Source organism: Orcinus orca, chromosome 1, assembly GCF_937001465.1.
Source record: "Orcinus orca chromosome 1, mOrcOrc1.1, whole genome shotgun sequence".
Lineage (NCBI taxonomy): Eukaryota > Metazoa > Chordata > Mammalia > Artiodactyla > Delphinidae > Orcinus > Orcinus orca.
The window spans coordinates 146,956,392-146,979,458 of NC_064559.1; the positions used below are offsets into that span (position 1 = coordinate 146,956,392).

At 35.4% G+C, this 23,067-nt stretch overlaps 1 protein-coding gene across 4 annotated transcripts in view; it reads right to left on the reverse strand.

Moving 5' to 3' along the window:
* Positions 1-11,392: 11,392 nt before the first annotated feature.
* The window catches only part of ACADM (acyl-CoA dehydrogenase medium chain), a 48,728-nt gene continuing 37,053 nt past the window's right edge, over positions 11,393-23,067 (reverse strand). For all 4 annotated transcript variants that reach the window (XM_004279949.3, XM_049707165.1, XM_033405969.2 and 1 more), the window contains 2 exons: positions 13,515-13,763; positions 11,393-12,212 (listed from right to left, as the gene is read on the reverse strand). In XM_004279949.3, the coding sequence (XP_004279997.1) occupies positions 12,141-12,212; positions 13,515-13,763 (321 nt within the window). In that variant the 3' untranslated portion in view covers positions 11,393-12,140. The remainder of the gene's footprint in view (positions 12,213-13,514; positions 13,764-23,067) is intronic.

The window sequence follows — 23,067 nt, forward strand, 5'->3', positions numbered from 1 at the left end:
AAGAATGAGGAAACTCTGCAAACATTGTGTGGAAAGATTTACAAAATATGTTAAGTGAAAACAAAAACAGAATGTACCAAACGATGTACCGATGTGCCATATGCTACTACTATTTGTGTGGGAAACAAAGGGAAAAAAATATATGGATATATTTGGGAATGCACAGAACCAAAGCAGTTACCTACTGGAGGAGAAATGGGTGGCTGTGGACAGGATTTAAGGAAAGCTTCTCACTGAGTACTCTGATACTTTTGAAACTTGGTATGTTTTACCTCTTCAAAAAAATAAAAATATCTCCCCTCCAAAGAAAAGTAGCTACATACATATATATATATATATATAAAACAAGTTCATCTCTGCCTCTAGACCTCCAGTGTCCAATATAGCCACATGGAGCACTTGAAATGTGACCACTCTGATTTGAGATGTGTTGTAAGTATGAAATACACACCCCATTTCAAAGACTTAGTAAGAAAAATAGAAATATCTCATTAATAATTTAAAAGTATTGATTGCTGAAATATTTTGGATATATTGGGTTAAAGTATTTTCTTAAACTTAATTTCATCTGTTACTTTTTACTTTTTTAATGTGACTATTAGAAAATTTTAAATTACACATGTAGATCACCTTATGTTTCCACTGGGCAATGCTGCTGTAGTCTATAAGCTTTATGAGAGCTGTAGTGTCTGCTTTGTTCACCATTTCATATATTACACATATCATTTTGTAAATAAAAGGATTCCTCTTTACCTACAGTTTTGTTCAAAGACCATATTGTGACTGACTACAACTATGAACATAGTTTCATTAACATTCAATATCTTAACTGTTTCTACTCTGGTTTAACATCTTTATTATGTCACGGAATAGCATTTCCAGGGGACAACAGTATCATATTTTACCTAAGAAGCCACTAACTATAAGACACATCCCAATTGCAAAAACATCAAAGGTAGAAAAAAATAGCCAATGGCTATTAACATAAAACTTACCCAGATTTCTGAGATGTTAAATAAGAAGAAATATGCATTTTGGAATCAATGAAACATAGTAACTGAGTCATTTTTTTAAATGAAGTATATCTTATTTACAATGTTTCAAATTTACAGCAAAGTGTTTCAGTTTTATATATATATATTATTTTTCAGATTCTTTTCAATTATAGGTGATTACAAGATATTGAGTATAGTTCCCTATGCTATAAAGTAGGTCCTTTTTGTTTACCTATTTCATATATAGTAGTGTGTATTTGTTAATGCTGAACTCCTAATTTATCTCCACCCCCCTCCCCCTGCTATAACCTTTGGTAACCATAAGTTTGTTTTCTATGTCTAATTCTGTTTTGTAAATAAGTTCATTTGTATCATCTTTTTAGATTCCACATATAAGTGATATCATATGATATTTGTCTTTGACTCACTTAACTTAATACGATAATCTCTAGGTCCATCCATGTTGCTGCAAATAGCATTATTTCATTCTTTTTTATGGCTGAGTAATATTCCAGTGTGTGTGTGTGTGTGTGTGTGTGTGTGTGTGTGTGTGTGTGTACACACACACACACACACACATATACATTTTCTTGATCCATTCATCTGTCAATAGACATTTAGGTTGCTTCCATGTCTTCACTATGAGTCATTTATTTCTGAAATAGCAAATGTAGAAGCAGAATATTACATGCTCCATGCTGCATATTACACTTGTAAAATTATATTATAACCTTCTATATATTTTAGGACATCCCTGATTTTTTTTATTCCTCCATTTTTGGATTCACTTCAAGCAAATGAAATCTTGTCTAAAGTCTTAGAATTGCAGGCCTTCTTAACTAAGTAGTTCCAACAATAAAAGGAACTCTGATAGGAAAGATGCAGGTATATAAGGACTAGAATTCTGGAGCAATTTAAGAGAAACTTTCTAAACAAAGTTGTAGATAAAAAACATTTTAAAATGTAAAATCCTGTCCAAGGGACCTCCCTGGTGGTCCAATGGCTAAGACTCCATGCTCCCAGTGCAGGGGACCCGGGTTCGATCCCTGATCAGGGAACTAGATCCCTCATGCCACACCTAAAAGATCCCGCATGTGGCAACAAAGATCCTGCGTGCCACGTCTAATACCCCGTGCAGCCATGTAAATAAATATTTAAAACAAATAAATAAATAAAATGTAAAATCCTGTCCTTTAATTATGAACTATAAAAAAGAGCTTAAAGCTTTAAAAAAAAAAGATACATTGAGACATCTAGGTTATAAGATTTAAATTGGTTGCTAGAAATTGGTTTTAATATATTATTGGTTCCCTCCTTTTATAATGAGTTAAATAAAACTTTTGACATGTATTCACTTTATATTTATATGCGTCATGATTTTACCATTTTGAAAATTATACATTTCCTTAGATACCCAAGTACACTCAACAGATAGAGCTAAGTAAACTGCATTGCTTGAGAATGGCACCTCAAGATCTACCCAAGCCAAGGCAGGTCTTTTCTTGGCTCTCACAGCCACTCCACAGCCTTAACTTTTTTGGACTCTATTTATGTAGGTTCTGCCCTCCTTACTGATTTTTTTTTTTTTTCACCTCCTTACTGATTTTGTGTCTTGTTATTGTTTCTGCTTCAGGCACAGTTCATAATTTAATCTCATTGGTGGCAATGATTAAGACTATGTTTTTATGACCCATTTGGTGATCTCTGTCTGCTATAGAAGTCTATTTCTCTCATGGGTGAGAAATGACAGAGAATCTGGTTTATTCACTCTTGTCTATGTGTGAGAGCTCTAATCAGTTAAGAATTTAAAGCCCACTGAAAAGAAAAACAGCTTTGAGATCTGGACTGTTGAGTTTATTTTTGGCCTGTGACTGAAGTTGTTGTAGATCTGAAACTTTTAAGTTCTCAGTGTGTCTGTTTGTCTAAAATTGAGGAAGGCTTTGCCCTCTTATTGCACATCTATGAAATACTTTCCCACTTCTGAGCAGTGTAAACTAATAAATCAGATTATGCTTCATATTAAGGAACTCTGTTCTGATTAGTTTATAGAGATAAATAGGCACTTATATAAATGGGTTAGTCCCCAAATTAACAGAAAAATTATAAAAATTAACTTCTAATACTTTGAATGAGCTAGACTTTAAAGGAAAACAGTCATTCTGATAAAAACTACTAGCTCAAAAAACATTTTTAAAAATTCAAGTTCACATAGTAAGATGAATCTGTGGACAAATTAGAGAGGTTTGTAATTTGGGTTAAAGAGAAAAACAGCTATGTGTCTTTTTCTCTAATTATCAGTATAATACAAGTATAGTACTATATGTTTAAGTGCAGTTTATTTTTAAATGAAGAGACTAATTAGTCTGGATTTCCTAAACTTTTTATAATGATTTATTGGTCAAATTAGCTAACCTAACACCTAAATGAAGTTTAAGATTTTTGAAAATGTAATTTTGGGTTCCACCATATTGAATCATAAGTCTAACAAAATTTGTTTATTCCAACAGTAATTATGTTTTGAATTATGTCAGATTATAGATAATTTCCATGATCTTTAGGAAATGTAAAACCTTGGACTGATATTGAATTAATTAATGAATAATCAAATATGCCTGGATTGTTTCTTGGATAGAATATTAAATCATTGATTATTGAACATAATTTTAAGCTTATATACTTTTGTTTCTTACTTTGATATGCTATGGAATAAGTTACATGTGGGTCAAGTTAATAAATATGTTTCTTTTTGCCACTTCAAGGTGTAAAGGGATATGCATAGATATATAAAGTTGTGTTAATATTCATGAACTTTGCTAAAATGTTCGTGTGTGAAAAACAGTTCCAATGACCTGCTTCCCAGCTTTCTCTGAAGTAGAAGTTAGTTTCTACAATTAAGTCATAATAATAAGGATTATTATATCACTAGAGTTGGACCAGTAGTGATAGAGAAATACAACTATGTATGTGTTTTTATTTTTCAAGAGAAAATGAGTAGTTTCGTTCCAAGTATCAGCTTTTTCTAGAATATGAAAAAGCATTGTGAAGGACAAAACTTTAGGAAAGTGAATTTTATTTGCCTTGGTGTGTAATACCTGAATCTGAAAAAAACACTGGAAGGTACTAAAATTTTGGCAAAGTTCACTCAGTTTTATGGGGCTTGCTTACTTGGTTTACTGATTGACCCCTTCACCAAAGGTAAAAGGTTACTCTTTACCGTCTGCCTACATACCAGAGATTTTGTCTGACAGAATAAATTTTCTGTGTTCTATGTGTTGAAATTTTAATACCCTTAATTATTTTAAAAAAAGGAACAAAGTTTCCTCATTTGAGAAACAAAGTTCTGTATAATCATGTTATATTTTTCTGTGTTTATTTTTATTTATTGTCCCTTTAATTAAATAGGTAAACAAGTGTTCTTTCTCGGGTACCTATAATCCTATCTTAATCAAGTGATCAGATCATCTGACATCTCTTGATTTTGCCTTCTCAAGGTTAAATCTTGAATTCAGAAAAATAAAAATTTCACGATATATTTTACATCTAAATGTATCTTTGAAATTTCCTGGAGGAGAGGGATTGGGAGGCTGGAAAATAAAAAATCTATTCTTTCACCTCATAAAAAGAAAGATATTAGAAATAATTAAGTTTATTTCATGTGCCCCATATTTCTTATTTACCAACACTACTGTGGGAGCTTTATAGAAAAATTTGGTAAATATTTCAGATCTACTCAGCCTTCCATAGCTTAAATTTGTATAGGTAAAATGTTATTAATATAAATATGTCCAAAATTGTATACTTTATGAGAAGGCCCTGGAGATTTGTCAATTCTCTTTGTTTCCCTCAGGGGAAATAATGGTTAAATTCTTATGAAATAATTATGCACTATGCTGTAATAGAGATTTGAACTCACTTCCATTCTGATATTATTTCAGTCTTGGTCATTACAATGGACTGAATGTTTCTGTCCCCCCACAAATTCATATGTTGAAATCCGAATCCCCAGTGTGATGGTATTAGTAAGTGGGGCCTTTAGGAGGTAATTAGGTCATAAGGGTACAGTCCTCATGAATGGGATTATTTCCCTTATAAAAGGGACCCCAGAGAGCTCTCACCCTATTTCTGCCACGTTAGTGTAAAAGAAGTTAGAAGTCTGCAACACAGAAGAGGGCAGCCATCTTGATCTTAGACTTCCTAGCCTCTAGAATCGTGAGAAATACATTGTTGTTTAAACCACTCAGTCTATGGTGTCAACTGAAAAAAAATGTACAACAGAAAAACTGCGAGTTGTGTTTATTCAGTGTCTCACTGAGGACTATAGCCCAGGAGACAGACTCTCAAATAGCTCTGAGAAACTGTTCTGAAGAGGTAACGGGGGAGGTCAGTATACATGTGATTGTGGTGAAGAGGGTATGTGCAACCCAGCACACATCTCTGTAGAAGGTTGCTGCTAGACATGAAGAACAGATATCTTAATTAATGGTTTTAGTGCTTTTCTAAGTATGGGAAGATGCAAGAATCCAGGTTCATAAAAAAATTTCTCCTGAAAATACCTATTTTTCCTGAAGGTCTGTTCTGTCAGTTTTCCCAGAGCATAGAATGCCTCATTCTGCCCTGAATTCCTTTCAGGCTGTGTTGAAGGTCAGTGACTGCAGGGGCTAATAGCTTAATTCTTAACAGAACTGGATGGTAAGTAACATTCTTTAGTTGGCAATGGTATTGTTGTAGCAGCCTGAACTAAAACGGTTATCTACAGATAGTTTCTGTTTTACTCTGATGCTAGCTTGAGGGCTCTGCCTATAGATCTACAGGCCAAAGTTTGTGCATTCAGGAACAGACAGTCTCAGAGCCTCATGGGAAGAATCAGGTGCTTTGAACTGTCAATAGAGACGTCAAAGAATAGTTTTGTGGGTACACATTTCCAAACTGACATAGCTTAGACACATTTCACACCATACCAGTGGACTGAGTCAGGATTTCTAGAACTCTTTTGTCTAGAAGCAGACAGTTCTTTTATTTTTTTTTAATCAAATTTGGTTCAACTTTCTATTATCTTATTTATTTACTTTTAAATTTATTTAAATTTATTTTTTTTTGGCTTTGTTGGGTCTTTGTTGCTGTGCATGGGCTTTCTCTAGTTGCGGCCAGGGGGGGCTACTGTTCGTTGCAGTGCGCGGGCTTCTCACTGCGGTGGCTTCTCTTGTTGCGGAGCACAGGCTCTAGGCGCGTGGGCTTCAGTAGTTGTGGCATGCTGGCTCTAGAGCACAGGCTCAGTAGTTGTGGTGCATGGGCTTAGTTGCTCCATGGCAGGTGGGATCTTCCCAGACCAGGGCTTGAAACTGTGTCCCTTGCATTGGCAGGCAGATTCTTAACCACTAGAAGCACACAGCTTCTTGAACGTAGTTTACTGATCCAAGATCCAACAGAGCAATTACAGAGAACTGAAGGGACCAATGAGGGAAATTTAATCATGGTTACTTGTTTGGAATATTGTTTATGCAGTTGTTATGTTCTATATTTATGGATATGTAAGGAAGCCCTTTTTAATTCTTAGGCTATCTCTAGTCTTCAATTTAGTAGATTCTGCTTTTGTAAACTGGAATTTTAAAATGGTATCTGATTCTGTGTCCCCAGAATTTAGAAACATTTACTGAGTCTCCTTACATTTCATGGCAATATCAAAAGGAATCTTTACTCGTGTTTACCAAGACATAATTGAACAAATTGATTGTGTAACCAAAGCCATACCTGGAGTGTCATAATTGAGACCAATTCACATTTACTCATGTATGACAAACCCATTATTAAAAAAACAAGTTGACTTTATATGTAGAGTCAGTGCCTACAAAGCTGCCCCAGTAAAACTGGAATGGTACCTGGCTTACAAGGTTCCAGTCTTACAGATGGTAAGGAAGGTCCCTTCTATAGTAAATTTTAGAGATGCTGAGGAAGAAATTTACCTAAAGTCTTAGGTACTACTGGAGAAATCTGGTAGAGAGTTTCTTGAGCTTGGTTCCAGAGGCTTTTAAAAGTCCAATTTCAGTGTCCTTATGAAAACTTTCATACAGAGGTTAATCCTGCAGCTTTAATAATTGTTCAGTATTGCACATCTCTGGATTTGCAAAGTAAATCTGAGGAGGCCTACATAGTTAACACCCTTACTGTACAAAGATAATCAGGCCAAACCTAATGAAACCTGTCTTTTTGTATCAAGAGTAATCTTGGCAGATTATTTATGCTCACATGAAAAGAGACTGTCAAAACACATTGTCAAAGACTTGGAAATGTATAAAAGAAATTACTGAGTGTCCTTTTAGTGGACTGCTAGGTATTATCTGATGGATCCTCTGAAGAGGTATATACCTGTGATTGTCTATTGGCTGGCTAAACTGTTTTACAACTCTGTTAAAAGTTAAATTATAGAAAATGGAGAGTAATGAAAATGAGCCATGAACTACAAGTGGTTTCTCCTGTATAGAAAAGATGACCCCCGGGAATTCCCAGGCTGTCCAGTGGTTAAGACTCTGTACTCCCAATGTAGAGGGCATGGGTTCGGTCCCTGGTCAGGGAAATAAGATCCTGCAAGCCGCACAGTGTGGCCTAAAAAAAAAAGAGAAGATGACCCCCTCTTTAGGTTTTTTGCCCTACCAGTTTTACATCTATTAGCAAATTCTTTTAAGCGTTTCTAACTGCCGATATGTCTGTTCTTCAAATTCTCCCTTATACTAGTTTTAACATCTTGTTAGTTCTCTCATTCATTCGTTATATGAAACCTTTTAAAAAAAAAAAAAAACCTGTTGCCTATAGAGTTCAATCTTCAATCTCCAAAGAACTTTTGTATTATCTGGTTACAGGGTATATATTCAAATCAATGGGTGTCATTCTAGAAGCCATGTAAACAGCTTTTTTTTTTTTTTTAATTCAGAGGAGTCTTGGAATAAACTCTTCTCCCTACATGCAAATTGATGACTCTGGTAGATTCCTTAAACATTCAATAAACTTGCCATAAACATACCAGATCTTTTATAAAATTATGTCTTTTCCAGGAACCATCAAGTCACAGATGTAGGCAACTAACAATCATGTTTGTAGTCTGACTCTACCTATCTTCCTGGCTGTAATGGCCCTTGCCAGTCAGCTTTTATAAGTGGCGGGAAATCTAATATATTAGGTGTTATTCTATCACGGGATCAAAGAAGCAGAGGAAGAAGCTAGGCTATAGAACAAGAAAGAATGAAACATGACAGGGAAAATAGATAGAAAGGTACTATTTCATGGGTTCCTAAAGACTATTTGGGTTCTAGATCCTTCCTAAAACTGACTGTTCCAGCCTTCAGATCCATGAGGCATTTCAATATACTTAAAATATATTTGTCCATATTTTGCTTAAGTAGCTTAAGTTCATTTGTGTTACTTGTGACTAAAAGCTCTTAATTGATAGTTATATAATTGTTTAATACTTATCAAAGGTACTTTAATATTCTTATTATGTGGCTTTGGAATACAGTTACATGTCTAGAAGCTTTATATTTACAATATGTAGGTGAATTTTTGAACTTGTGTAAATTCAAATTTGCATTTGGAATGTATATATTCCATTTAACTTGTAATTTCTATGTAATATCCAATTTATTTAGAAATCTCCTACCAATCTTGAGCTGTACCATTAAAACAGTTTCATAATTGAGCATGAAAAAGCCATTTAAACTTTCTTGGTAAAAGATTAGATTTTTATTTTCATAATTTAGTGAGGTGTAAGAGGAAATGGATTTGGTTTTTGTCCCCAGTCCCTGGGTGAGCCTGTAAGTGTAAGTGGGGTCTGGCTGCTCGCCCCTCAAAAGCTAATAAAGAGGCAAGGTTGGTGGAAAAGAAAGTTTGCTTTATTTTGGATGCCGGCAACGGGGGGCGGGGGCAGGGGAGGAAGGGCAGATGCCTGTCCAAAGGCTGGCTCCCCCTGCAGCCTGACAGTCAGGAGGCAAGAGCTTTTATACAGAGGGAGGGGGCTACATGCAGAAATGGCATAGTCAGCTCTGACAGTCATCTTGAAATTGGTCATGTAGTGGTCTGACCAGTGTCATCCTGATTGTTTTAAGTACAGTTAATCTTCAGTTCCAGGGTCAGTTTGTTCCCATTTCCTTGAGGCCAGTTCTCAGAATTGTAGCAGCTTATGTCATGGCTACAGTCTGGTCATCATGTAGTTAACTTCTTCCACCTGGTGGGGCTTTCAGTGTCTGTAAGACAGCTCACACGATATGGCTCAGAATATTATCTATAGCCCTTGAGGAGGAGCTAAAGGTCCTTGACTTTGCTTACTGACTAAACTGTTATTGTTTTGTCCTGTTTGACTTTTCTTTGCTTCTGTATTTTCTCACTTCTCTGATTAAACTTATTCTTTGGCTAAAGTTTTTCCACAGACAAAAGGCAGGTGAAGGACATGGGGTTGGGGAAGAAGGATCATAGGGTCCTGCTCCGTTTCAAGCTCATCCAGTCCTTGGAATTTCCTGAGCAACAGGAGTATCTTTTATTATTTTTAAAAAATAAATTTTAGGGACTTCCCTGGTGGCGCAGTGGTTAAGAATCCACCTGCCAATGCAGGGGACACGGGTTCAAGCCCTGGTCCGGGAAGATCCCACATGCCGTGGAGCAACTAAGCCCATGCACCACAACTACTGAGCCTGCGCTCTACAGCCTGCAAGCCACAACTACTGAGCCCACGCGCCACAACTGCTGAAGCCTGTGCACCTAGAAGCCCATGCTCCACAACAAGAGAAGGCACTACAATAAGAAGCCGGCGCAGCACAACAAAGAGTAGCCCCCGACCGCCACAACGAGAGCGCAGCAACAAAGACCCAACGCAGCCAAAAAATAAATAAATAAATACATAAATAAATAATAAAATAAAAATTTTAAAAATTTACTTATTTGGCTGCACCAGGTCTTAGTTGCAGCGCACAGGATCTTCATTGCAGCGTGCGGGATCTTTAGTTGCAGCGTGTGGGATTTTTTTTGTGCCATGTGGGATCAAGTTCCCTGACCAGGGATCGAACCCAGGCCTGCACTGGGAGCATGGAGTCTTAACTGCTGGACAACCAGGGAAGTCCCTCTTTTATTATTCATAATGAGCCCCTTTCAAAAGATCATAGTAGAGTTTGTGCTAATGAGGTGACTTAGGGTGGAGCCCCTAAAGAGGCTCAGGGTGGGGCCAATCACCAGAAAGACCAAGTAATTAGAGGGTAGTGTTGTGGTCTAAACTGCCCCGAACCCCCGCCCCAAATTCATATGTTGAAGCCCTAACCATTCCCATGTGACCATGTTTGAAGATAGGGACTTGAGAAGTAATTGAATTAAATGAGGTCATAAGGGTATGGCTCTAATCTAATAAAACTGGTGTCTTTGTAAGAAGAAGAGACACCAGAGCTCACTCTCTCCCTATGCATGTGCACAGACAAGAGGCCATGTGAGAACAGAGTGAGAATGTAGCTGTCTACGAGCCAGGATGAGAGGCCTCACCAGAAACCAACCCAGATGGTACCTTGATCTTGGGACTTCTAGCCTCCAGAACTATGAAAAAATAAATGTCTGTTGTTTAAGCCACCCAGTTTGTGGCATTTTCTTATGGCAATCTTAGCTGACTAATGCAGGTGGGAACTTCAACCCCACCCTTGACATCTGGGCAGGAGAGGGAGGCTGTAAATTCTCTACCAAAACTTGAACGATGAGATTCAGGAGTTTCCAGATTAGTGAACACACTGAGGTACTGGGAGGGTGGTACATTGGAAGAAGTTATGAAAGCTCAGTGTCTCTCCTTATACCTTGCCCTTTGCATCTCCTCCTTTGTAATAAACCAGTAAATGTATTTTACCTGAGTTCTGTGAGCCATTCTAGCGAATTATCAAACCCAAGGGCAAGGTCATGGGAATACCTGAATTTGTAGCCAAAGTGGTCAGAAGTGTGGGTAGCCTGGGGATCCAGGACTTATAGTGGTGTTTCTGAAGTGAGATACCACTTCAGACGGAGTGGGTGGAGCCCTTACACCTGTGGAGTCTGATGCTAACTATTCTGAGTTACTGTCAGAATAGGATTGAACTATGGATTCCCAGTTGGTATCAGAATTGGAAAATCATAAGTGATGTCAGAAACACCATTTAGTATAACATATTTTAGCAGTATTTGATGTTTAGAGTTACAAAAAAATAGTAAATTTACATTTGGCTCTTTCATTATTTCATACTGATATTTTCTGAAGTATCTAATAATGCAATCTAATGAACAAATGGACAGGTAACTATGCAGTTCAAAATCAAAACATGAATTTTTTTCTATCACAGTAAATAAACCAAGTACACACTATTGCATGAAAAGAATACAGATACACAAATTGAACAGATACACAACACTGAACAATTTTAGTTAAGTTTATTTTTAGAATGTATATGCACGGAATGAGACTGTACAGTAGACCAAAGGTTAACCAGAGACCAACACAGTCATATAAAAATAATTTAAGGGAAATTTTATTGATTCATTTTAAATAAGGCAAGTGAAATGGGGGCTCAGAATTAAACAAGATTTTCAGGTAACTTTTGGTTATTGTATAAAGGGAGAATATGAACATCAAATTTTTGGTTATTACTGTACAAAATGGAAAACAAATGCTTTCCAAATTGCAGTAAAATTAACTCCTCTAACACAAATACCACTAAGTCTACAAAGTCACTGGCAAGTTATTTAAATCCCAGAATATTTTCTCAATGTAAATTTTGGAACATTCTGAATACTTTTATAAACCCTCCTTCCTGTCATTGGGAAAACACTGAAATTCCAAGAAATCTCTGTTACTTTAATTATAAGAGGTCAAAACAACAAGCCAAATGTATCTTTCTAGGTTAATGTGATTCAGGTACAGTGGCACTAAAGGACAACACATAATTTTAATAAAACCAAATCTATTATAGAAAAAGCAAGTCATAAAGCTAAACAAAAATAGAAAACTACTATTAGCATCAGTTGCATAGGTTTAGTATAAGAGTACTTATTTTAAAATTTTTACTGGAAAAAACCTTAAAGCCCGCTCTTTCTCTTTCCTGGAGTTTAAGTAGTAGATCATGTTCTAAATACTCAACAATTACTAACATGGTGATCTGGCTAATTTTTATACCTGCCAATGTGTTCACGGGCTATAATAATCCTTTGAATTTGTGCTGTACCTTCATAAATCTGCAAAAAATAAGAAAATACATGTAGGTTAAATATCTTCCGTATGTTAACACCCAGTATTTTGGACAGTACCCTAAGCTCCACTGCAATACCAAACTGAATCAAACCATATATAAGGTCTGTAGTCTACAGTGATTCTGAAACTTGATTTTCTGAACCCCATGAAAATACATAAATTCTCTAAAGATTAGTTAAAATTATTATAAAAACTCATTTACCAAAATTTTGAAGGACAGTCTTAAAACATCAAAAAAAAAGGATATTAACATTTCAAAAAGTGTTTGGGAAATCTAAGTTCAATGTTGCTAAAATATTTTAACCAACTTTTTTGAACTGTTTTTAGCTAGTTGTCGCCTTCAGTCATTTTCTGTTCTTACTCTTAAACCTGATTTCTATCTCTTGTTGCCTAAGGAACACAGTTGCTAAAGAAAAAGATGCTGGAAGGATTTGTTTTTGTTCATTTAGGTAGCCCTAGTAGCCAGCCCTCACTTCCAGTTTAAACTTCTAACCATTTATTAGTTCAGATGGCAGAGAAAAGCTAAAACGTAATAATTACAAGCTCCAGGGAAGGGAGAGTATTACCAGATAAACCCGTAACTTTGGATAAGGCACAAATTCTGGTTCTCAGTTTTTTCAAGTTTAAATTGAGGGGCTGCACTGTCTAAATTTCTTTCTCTAACATTCTATGATTCTACCTCTGGATTTCAAATGACTGGATTTGTCAAATAATTTGCTGGGGGTTGAGGAAAGCAAGGGAAGAGATATTGAGAATCATGGCTTATAATTACTTAAACTACATGTGGACATAAGCATTTATATCTTATTCACTAAATTACTCCTATCTCTAAGTTTTTCTAACCATCAATTTAATTTATAAGACAGAGTCATCTATATCACTTTCTCCTCATGTTGTTTTTTTTATCTCCCAAATATGACTTCAAGAGTTGTCAGGTAAGATTCAAAATAAAATAACTTAATTAATTTAAATGATACACATACTTTTAGGAGAGCAAAGAGTGAGTTACAATTAGCTAGGATGTTAAGAATCAAAGAAGGCTTATCCAGACATCCTGTACATGTCTGCACCATTTACTCTGTTAGCCTGTTCTCTCTCAAGGAATACACTTCAATGTAACATTCTTCCTTGTGTTAATTAGTTCCAAAAATTTAGGCTCACAGCCATTTATTATAATGATTTATTATTACCTGTGACATAAAAATCTATAAACAATCAGAAATCTACTATGTCATTTATGAATATTATGTTCCTTAAAAATAAATAAAAATCATTTTTAACATTACCTGATAGATCTTGGCATCCCTCATTAGTTTTTCTACAGGATATTCTGTATTATATCCGTTGCCTCCGAAAATCTGAACAGCATCAGTAGCTACCTGATTTGCAATATCTCCAGCATATGCCTTTGCAATAGAGGCAAAATAGGTATTTCGGCGACCAGAATCAACCTCCCAAGCTGCTCTCTGGTAACTCAATCTAGCTAGTTCAACTTTCATTGCCATGTCAGCCAGCAAAAATGATACTCCTTGGTGCTAGAATTAAACAGAAAAAAGTTTAAGGATATTTATTGACTAAAAGTTTTTTCCCTGGAACTTTTTTTTTAACTTTTAAAACTAATTTTAGACTTAAAAAGTTACATTCTGCTTCCTCCAGTGGTAACATATTACAAAACCATAGTATAATAAACATTGGTAAAATGTTGTCAGCTAAACTATATACTTTATTCAAATTTGGCCAAGTTTTCCACCAATGTCCTTTTTCTGTTGAAAGATCCCATCCAGGATTCCAACTAATTAAACTGCTATTTCTTCGTAGTCTTTCCTTCTCTTTCATGACCATGGTGCACTTTTGAATAATACTGATTGGTTATTTTTTTGTAGAATGTCCCTCAATTTGGGTTTGCCTGATGTTTTCTCAGGAGTGGAATGAGGTTATAATTTTTGACAAAAATACCACAAAAATTATATGGATCCTTCAGAGTATCTCCTGGGACTTTTTAAAGAAAATTGCCATAGATAGTGAAAAATAATGTGGCACTGTATCAGGTGCTGATGGGAAAGTGACAAAGACAAATAAAAGATGTTTCTTATCCTCTACAGGTTCATAATTAAATAGGAGACTTAGACAAATACTTTCAAGAGGAGACAGTAAGTTTTCTATGAGTTATATGGCCAAGATATGTTATAAGATGGAAATATGTTCACCATACCTTGATATGTGAAAATTTCAAATATGTAGTATGCTTACAGCTTTGGAAAAATATATTCATGACCCCAAAAGAGCAGAACACACATTCTGTTAAAGAGCACATGGAACATTCTGCAGGATAGATAACATGTTAGGCCACAAAAAAAAGTCTCAATAAATGTAACAGGGTTGAAATCATGTCAAACATCTTTTTTGACCACAACGGTAGAGACTATAAATCAACTACAAAAACAAAAAAATCCTGCAAAAAACACAAACGTGGAATCTAAACAGCGTGCTACTAAAAAACCCAATGGTTCACTGAAGAAATCAAAGAGGAAATTTAAAAATACCTGGAGACTAATGAAAATGGAAGCACAATGTTCTAAAGTCTATGGGACATAACAAAGGCAGTTCTAAGAAGTTTATAGCAATACAGGCCTTCCTCAAGAAACAAGAAAAATCTCAAACAGACAATTAACCTTACACATAAACCTAAAAAGAAAAATAAGTCCAAAGTTAATAGAACAAAGGAAATAATACAGCTCAGAGTGGAAATAAATGAAATCAAGACAAAAAAATACAAAAGAGATCAATGAAACTAAGAGCTGATTCTTTGAAAAGATTAAAAAAAATTGATAAATCTTTAGCCAGACTCATAAAAAAAAGACAGGACCCAAACAAATAAAATCAGAAACAAAAGAGGACAAGATGCAACCAATATCACAGACACACAAAATATCATGAGAGATTACTACAAAAATTACATGCCAACAAATTAGACAACCTAGAAGAAATGGGTAAATTCATTTAGACATATAACCTAAGAAGACTAAATAAGGAAGAAAAAGAAATTTGAACAGACCAATTACTAGTAGTGAAATTGAATCAGTAATGAAAAACTCCCAAGAAACGAAAGTCCAGGACCAGACAGCTTCACAGGTGAATTCTACCAGACATTTAACAAAGACTTAACACCTATCCTTCTCAAACTATTCCAAAAAATTGAGAAAGGAATGCTCCCAAACTCACTCTACAAAGACAGCATTACTCTGATACCAAAACCAAATCACTACCAAAAACAAAAAGTAAAAATACATAAAAATTACAGGCCAATATCCCAGACGAACATAGATGCTAAAATCCTCAACAAATAATAGCAAACCAAATTCATTAATATCTTAAAAAGATCATATACCATGAGATCAAAAGGGATTTATCCCAGGGATGCAAGGATGGTTAAATAGCCGCAAGTCAGTCAACGTGATAAACCACATTAACGAAATGAAGGATAAAAACCATATAAACATTTCAATAGATGCAGAAAAAGCTTTTGACAAAATTCAACACCCATTTATGATAAAAACACTCAACTAAGTGTGTGCAGAGGGAACATACCTCAACATAATTAAGGACATAAATGACAAAAACCACAGCTAACATCATACTCAATGGCAAAAAGCTGAAAGCATTTCCTCAAAGATCAGGAACGAGCTAAGGATGCCCACTCCCACCACTTTTATTCAACATAGAATTGGGAGTCCTATCCACAACAATCAGACAAGAAAAAGAGGTAAAAAGCATCCACACTAGAAAGGAAGAAGTAAAACTGTCACTGTTTGCAGATGATGATATAGAAAACCCTATAGACTCCACAAAAAAGCTATCAGAATGCTGTAGCGTTTTCATACACTAATAATGATCTGTCAGAGAAAAGAAAACGATCCCATTTACAACTGCATCAAAAAGAACACCTAGGAATAAAAGTAAACAAGGAGGTAAAAGACCTGTACTCTGAAAACTGTGAGACACTGATGAAAGAAACAAAAGATGATACAAATAGAGAGTCCATGCTAATGGATTGGAAGAATTAATATTGTTAAAATACCCATACTATCCAAAGCAATCTACAGATTCATAACAATATGAATATCAAAATACCAACAGAATTTTTCACAGAACTACAACAAATAATCCTATAATTTGTATGGAACCAAAAAGACGCTGAATAACCAAAGAAATCTTGAGAAAGAACAAAGCTGGAGGTATCATGCTTCCTGATTTCAAATTATACTACAAAGCCATAGGAATCAAAACAGTATGATACTGGCACAAAAATAGACATATAGATCAATGGAACAGAATAGAAAGCCCAGAAATAAATGCACACTTATACGATCAATTAATCTTCAACAAAGAAGGTAAGAATACACAATGGGGAAAAGACAGCCAGTTTAAAAAAAAGACAAAACACAAAACTGGACCATTTCTTTACACCATATACAAAAATAAACTCAAAATGGATTAAAGAATTAAAAGTAAGACCCAAAACCATAGAACTCCTAGAAGGAAACAGAGGCAGTATGCTTTTTTACATTGGTCTTATCAATATTTTTTGGACCTGTCTCCTCAGGCAAGGGCAACAAAAGCAAAAATAAACAAATGGGAGTAGATAAAAGTAAAAACTAAAAAGCTTTTGCACAGTGAAGGAAATCATCAACAAAATGAAAAAGCAACCTACTGAATGGGAGAAGATATTTGTAAATGATATATTTGATAAGGGTTAATATCCAAATTACATTAAAAAATGCAACTTATCAAAAAAAGAAATCCAATAAAAAATGGGCAGAGGACTTGATTAGATATTTTTCCAAAAACACAAAGATGGCCAGTAGACACATGAAAAGACGCTCAAAGTCACTAATCATCAGGAAAATGCAAATCAAAACCACAATGAAATATTGCCTCACACCTGTCAGAAAGGCTGTTATCAAAAAGACAACCAATAACAAGTGTTGGCAACAATGTGCAGAAAATGAAACCCTCGTGTACTGCTGGTGGGAATGTAAATTGGTGCAGCCACTATGGAAAACAGTATATAGGTTCCTCAAAAAATTAAAAATAGTACTATCATATGATCCAGCAATTCCACCTCTGGGTTTACCTGAAGAAAAGAAAAACACTAATTCAAAAAGATATATGCACTCCCATGTTATATAAATAAATAAGTCATAGGGATGTTATATACAGCATAAGGAATATAGTCAATAATACTACAGTAATTTAGTATGTTGAAAGATGGTTACTAGACTTATAGTGGTGATCATTTTTTTTTTTTCTTTTGCGGTACGCGGGCCTCTCACTGTTGCGGCCTCTCCCGCAGCGGAGCACAGGCTCCGGTCGTGCAGGCCCAGTGGCCATGGCTCACGGGCCCAGCCACTCCGTGGCATGTGGGATCCTCCCAGACCGGGACACGAACCCGTGTCCCCTGAATCGGCAGGCGGACTCTCAACCACTGCGGCACCAGGGAAGCCCAGATGATCATTTCTTAATGTGTTTGCCTGTCAATCACTATGTTGTACACCTGAAACCACTATATTATATGTCAACTATACATCAATTAAAAAAACACAGACACATGCACTATATATATATATATATATATATATTTTTTTTTTTTTTTGGATAAAGGGAATATAGAGCAAAATGAAAAAAATCACAGTAATTTTCTCTGGACAATGGGATTATGAATAACTTTTTTTACTTAATTTTACTTATATTGTATCACATAAATTATTCTACAATGGACGTGGACTGGAACATATCCTTTAATATACATTCAAAGAAGTCATAAAGACATTCAGAAACAAGAATACTAAGATTATTAGAAAGGTGCTTTGTGTAGTATACAACACCAAAATGGGTTTTGAAGACCGATTGGTTATAACAAAGACCCCACACATTCTATGACTGTGTACAAACTAATAGGAACTAAAGGTCACAAAAAATAAAAGAAAAAACTGAGGTGTTCAATTTCATATATTTACTCTATTTAGTACTTTAGAACGTGACAAGTTGCTTGAGACTGGTGTGGTAATTAAGTCTTAGAGGAGGCATTATTAACCAATGTGAATAATTCCTATGTAGGATAAAGAAAGTAATATCTTCCCTTATTACTATCTGCCTGAATTGTGTCCATTCTTCTAAGTCAATGATTCTTTCAGTTTTTTGTTTTTGGTTTCATTTTTGAATAGGTAATACAACTACCAGTTCCCTGCCCTTCCCCACCCCATTTAATTCCCCCTCCTGGAGGTAATCAGGTTAACAATTTGTTTTTCATTCTCTCAGAGATATTATATACCCACGTAAGCAAATACATCTATTGTCTATCCCTCATTTTTTTCCCGCCCTCCCCATTGTCTCTCCCTTTTTTACACATATGGTAGCCTATCATGTTGATGGGTTTTCATTTTGCTTTTCTTACTTATCAATAAATCTAAGCACTGTATATATCAATACATAGAGAACTTCTTTATTCTTTTTTAGAACTGCAGGATATTCCACTGTATTGATGATCAAAATCTTGGCTGTTTCTAGTATTAGGCTGTTTCCACACAATGCTGAAATAAACAACCTATAAATATGTCATGCTGCACATAATGGGAATATATCTTAAAGATAAATATTATACAAAATATAGCTGAAGGATAACCATTGCAATGTGGGCCCAAAGGTAGGTACTTTAGATATATATTGCCAAAATGTGGTTCATAAAAGTTATACCAATTTATATTCCCATTGGCATTAGGCAGAATCACTTATTTCAATACAGCCTCAGCAACCTGGTATAACATGCCCATGCTTCTCTTGAAAGATTTTGATTTAAAAATCTAGGGTGGTACCCAGTTTACGTTTTTAATTAATACTCCCAAAGAGTCTCATTCACTTCCATTTCAGCCCATGCTTTGAGAAACTCTGTTGTAAATCCAGCTCAGATTCCCTGTAATGCATCTAGCCCAAGACAGTCTCTCTCCTTTTGGTTCTGTAACCCGGTCTGTAGCTCTCATTTTGGGACTTAATGTTATACTGCTCTATATTATTTCTTAATATTTCTTTTCTGATATGTATCTTATCTCCAAAGTCAAAGGCTCCTGAGGGCAGAGGCTATATCAAACTTCTTTTATATCTCTGGAAATAGCACATGTAGAGTGTGCAAAGAGGACAGACTCTTTAATAAGTGACTACTTGGGTTCACATCTTTTTTTCTTTTCTTAAACATCATTATTGGAATATAATTGCTTCACAATGGTGTGTTAGTTTCTGCTTTATAACAAAGTGAACCAGTTACACATATGTCCCCATATCTCCTCCCTCTTGCATCTCCCTCCCACCCCCCACCCCTCTAGGGGGTCAAAAAGCAACAAGCTTATCTCCCTGTGCTATGCGGCTGCTTCCCACTAGCTATTTTACATTTGGTAGTATATATTAGTGATGCCACTCTCTCACTTCCTCCCAGCTTACCCTTCCCCCTACCCTGTGTCCTCAAGTCCATTCTCTACACCTGCATCTTTATTTCTGTCCTGCCCCTAGATTCTTCAGAACCATTATTTTTATATATTCCATATATATGTGTTAGCATACGGTATTTGTTTTTCTTTCTGACTTACTTCACTCTGTATGACAGACTCTAGGTCCATCCACCTCACTACGAATAACTCAAGTTCGTTTCTTCTTATGGATGAGTAATATTCCACAGTATATATGCACCACATCTTCTTTATCCATTCATCTGTCAATGGACATTTAGGTTGCTTCCATGTCCTGCCTATTGTACATAAAGCTGCAATGAACATTGTGGTACATGACTCTTTTTGAATTATGGTTTTCTCAGTGTATATGCCCAGTAGTGACATTGCCGGGTTGTATGGTAGTTCTATTTTTACTTTTTTAAGGAACCTCCATACTGTTCTCCATAGTGGTTATATCAATTTACATTCCCACCAACAGTGCAAGAGGGTTTCCTTTTCGCCAAACCCTCTCCAGCATTTATTGTTTGTAGATTTTTTGATAAGGGCAATTCTGACTGGTGTGAGGTGACACCTCATTGTAGTTTTGATATGCATTTCTCTAATGATTAGTGATGTTGAGCAACCTTTCAGGTGCCTGTTGGCAAACTGTATATTTTCTTTGAAGAAATGTCTATTTAGGTCTTCTGCCCATTTATGGATTGTGTTGTTTGCTTTTTTGATATTGAGCTGAATGAGCTGCTTGTATATTTTGGAGATTAATCCTTCGTCAGTTGCTCCAATTGCAAATATTTTCTCCCATTCTGAGGGTTTTCTTTTCATCTTTTTTATGGTTTCCTTTGCTGTGCAAACACATTTAAGTTCCATTAGGTCCATTTGTTTATTTTTGTTTTTATTTCCATTTCTCTAGGAGGTGGGTCAAAAAGGATCTTGCTGTGATTTATGTCATAGAGTGTACTGCCTATGTTTTCCTCTAAGAGTTTTATAGTGTCTGGATTTACATTTAGGTCTTTAATACATTTTGAGTTTATTGTTGTGTATGGTGTTAGGCAGTGTTCTAATTTCATTCTTTTACATGTAGCTGTACAGTTCTCCCAGCACCATGTATTCAAGAGGCTGTCTTTTCTCCATTGTATATTCTTGCATCCTTTATCAAAGATAACGTGACCATATGTGTGTGGGTTTATCTCTGGGCATTCTATCCTGTTCCACTGATCTATATTTCCCTTTTTGTGCCAGTACCATAGTGTCTTGATTACTGTAGCTTTGTAGTAGACTCTGAAGTCAGTGAGCCTGATTCGTCCAACTTTGTTTGTCTTTCTCGAGATTGCTTTGGCTATTCAGGGTCTTTTGTGTCTCCATACGAATTTTAAGATGTTTTGTTCTAGTTCTGTAAAAAATTCCACTGGTAATTTGTTAGGGATTGCACTGAATTTGTAGATTCCTTTGGGTAGTAGAGTCATTTTCACAATGTTGATTCTTCCAAACCAATAACATGGTATATCTCTCAATCTGTTTGTATCATCTTTAATTTCTTTCATCAGTGTCTTATAGTTTTCTGCATACAGGTCTTTCGTCTCCTTAGGTAGGTTTATTCCTAGGTATTTTATTCCTTTTGTTGCAATGGTAAAGGGGAGTGTTTCCTTAATTTCTCTTTCAGATTTTACATCATTAGTGTATAGGAATACAAGAGATTTCTGTGTATTAATTTGTATCCTGCTACTTTACCAAATTCATTGATTAGCTCTAGTAGTTTTCTGGTAGCATCTTTAGGATTCTCTGTGTATAGTATCATGTCATATGCAAACAGTGACAGCTTTACTTCTTCTTTTCTGATTTGTATTCCTTTTATTTCTTTTTCTTCTCTGATTGCTGTGGCTAAAACTTCCAAAACTATGTTGAATAAGAGTGCTGAGAGTGGGAAACCGTGTCTTGTTCCTGATCTTAGTGGAAATGCTTTCAGTTTTTTAACATTGAGAATGATGTTGGATATGGGTTTGTCATATATGGCCTTTATTATGTTGAGGTAAGTTCCCTCTATGCCTACTTTCTGGAGGGTTTTTAAGATAAATGGGTATTGAATTTTGTCGAAAGCTTTTTCTGCATCTGTTGAGATGATCATATGGTTTTTCTCCTTCAATTTGTTAATATGGTGTATCACATTGATTGATTTGCATATATTGAAGAATCCTTGCATTCCTGGGATAAACCCCACTTGATCATGGTGTATGATCCTTTTAATTTGCTGTTGGATTCTGTTTACTAGTATTTTGTTGAGGATTTTTGCACCTATGTTCATCAGTGATATTGGCCTGTAGTTTTCTTTCTTTGTGACATCTTTGTCTGGTTTTGGTATCAGGGTGATGGTGGTCTCGTAGAATGAGTTTCGGAGTGTTCCTCCCTCTGCTATATTTTGGAAGAGTTTGAGAAGGACAGGTGTTAGCTCTTCTCTAAATGTTTGACAGAATTTGCCTGTGAATCTGTCTGGTCCTGGGCTTTGGTTGTTGGAAGGTTTTTAATCACAATTTCAATTTTAGTGCTTGTGATTGGTCTGTTTATATTTTCTATTTCTTCCTGGTTCAGTCTCAGAAGGTTGTGCTTTTCTAAGAATTTGTCCATTTCTTCCAGGTTGTCCATTTTATTGTAATACAGCTGCTTGTAGTAATCTCTCATGATCCTTTGTATTTCTGCAGTGTCAGTAGTTACTTCTCCTTTTTCATTTCTTATTCTATTGATGACTCTTTCCCCTTTTTTTCTTGATGAGTCTGGCTAATGGCTTATCAATTTTGTTTATCTTCTCCAAGAACCAGCTTTTAGTTTTACTGATCTTTGCTACTATTTCCTTCATTTATTTTTCATTTATTTCTGAACTGATCTTTATGAGTTCTTTCCTTCTATTAACTTTGGGGTTTTTTTATTCTTCTTTCTCTAATTGCTTTAGGTGTAAGGTTAGGTTGTTTATTTGAGATGTTTCTTGAGGTAGGAGTGTATTGCTATAAACTTCCCTCTTAGAACTGCTTTTGCTGCATCCCATAGGTTTTGGGTAGTTGTGTTTTCATTGTCATTTGTCTCTAGGTATTTTTTGATTTCTTATCTGATTTCTTCAGTGATCTCTTGGTTATTAAGTAGTGTATTGTTTAGCCTCCATGTATTTGTATTTTTTACAGATTTTTTCCCATGATTCATATCTAATCTCATAGCATTGTGGCAGGAAAAGATACCTGATATGATTTCAATTTTCTTAAATTTACCAAGGCTTGATTTGTGACCCAAGATATGATCTATCCTGGAGAATGTTCCATGAGTACGTGAGAAGAAAGTATATTCTGTTGTTTTTGGATGG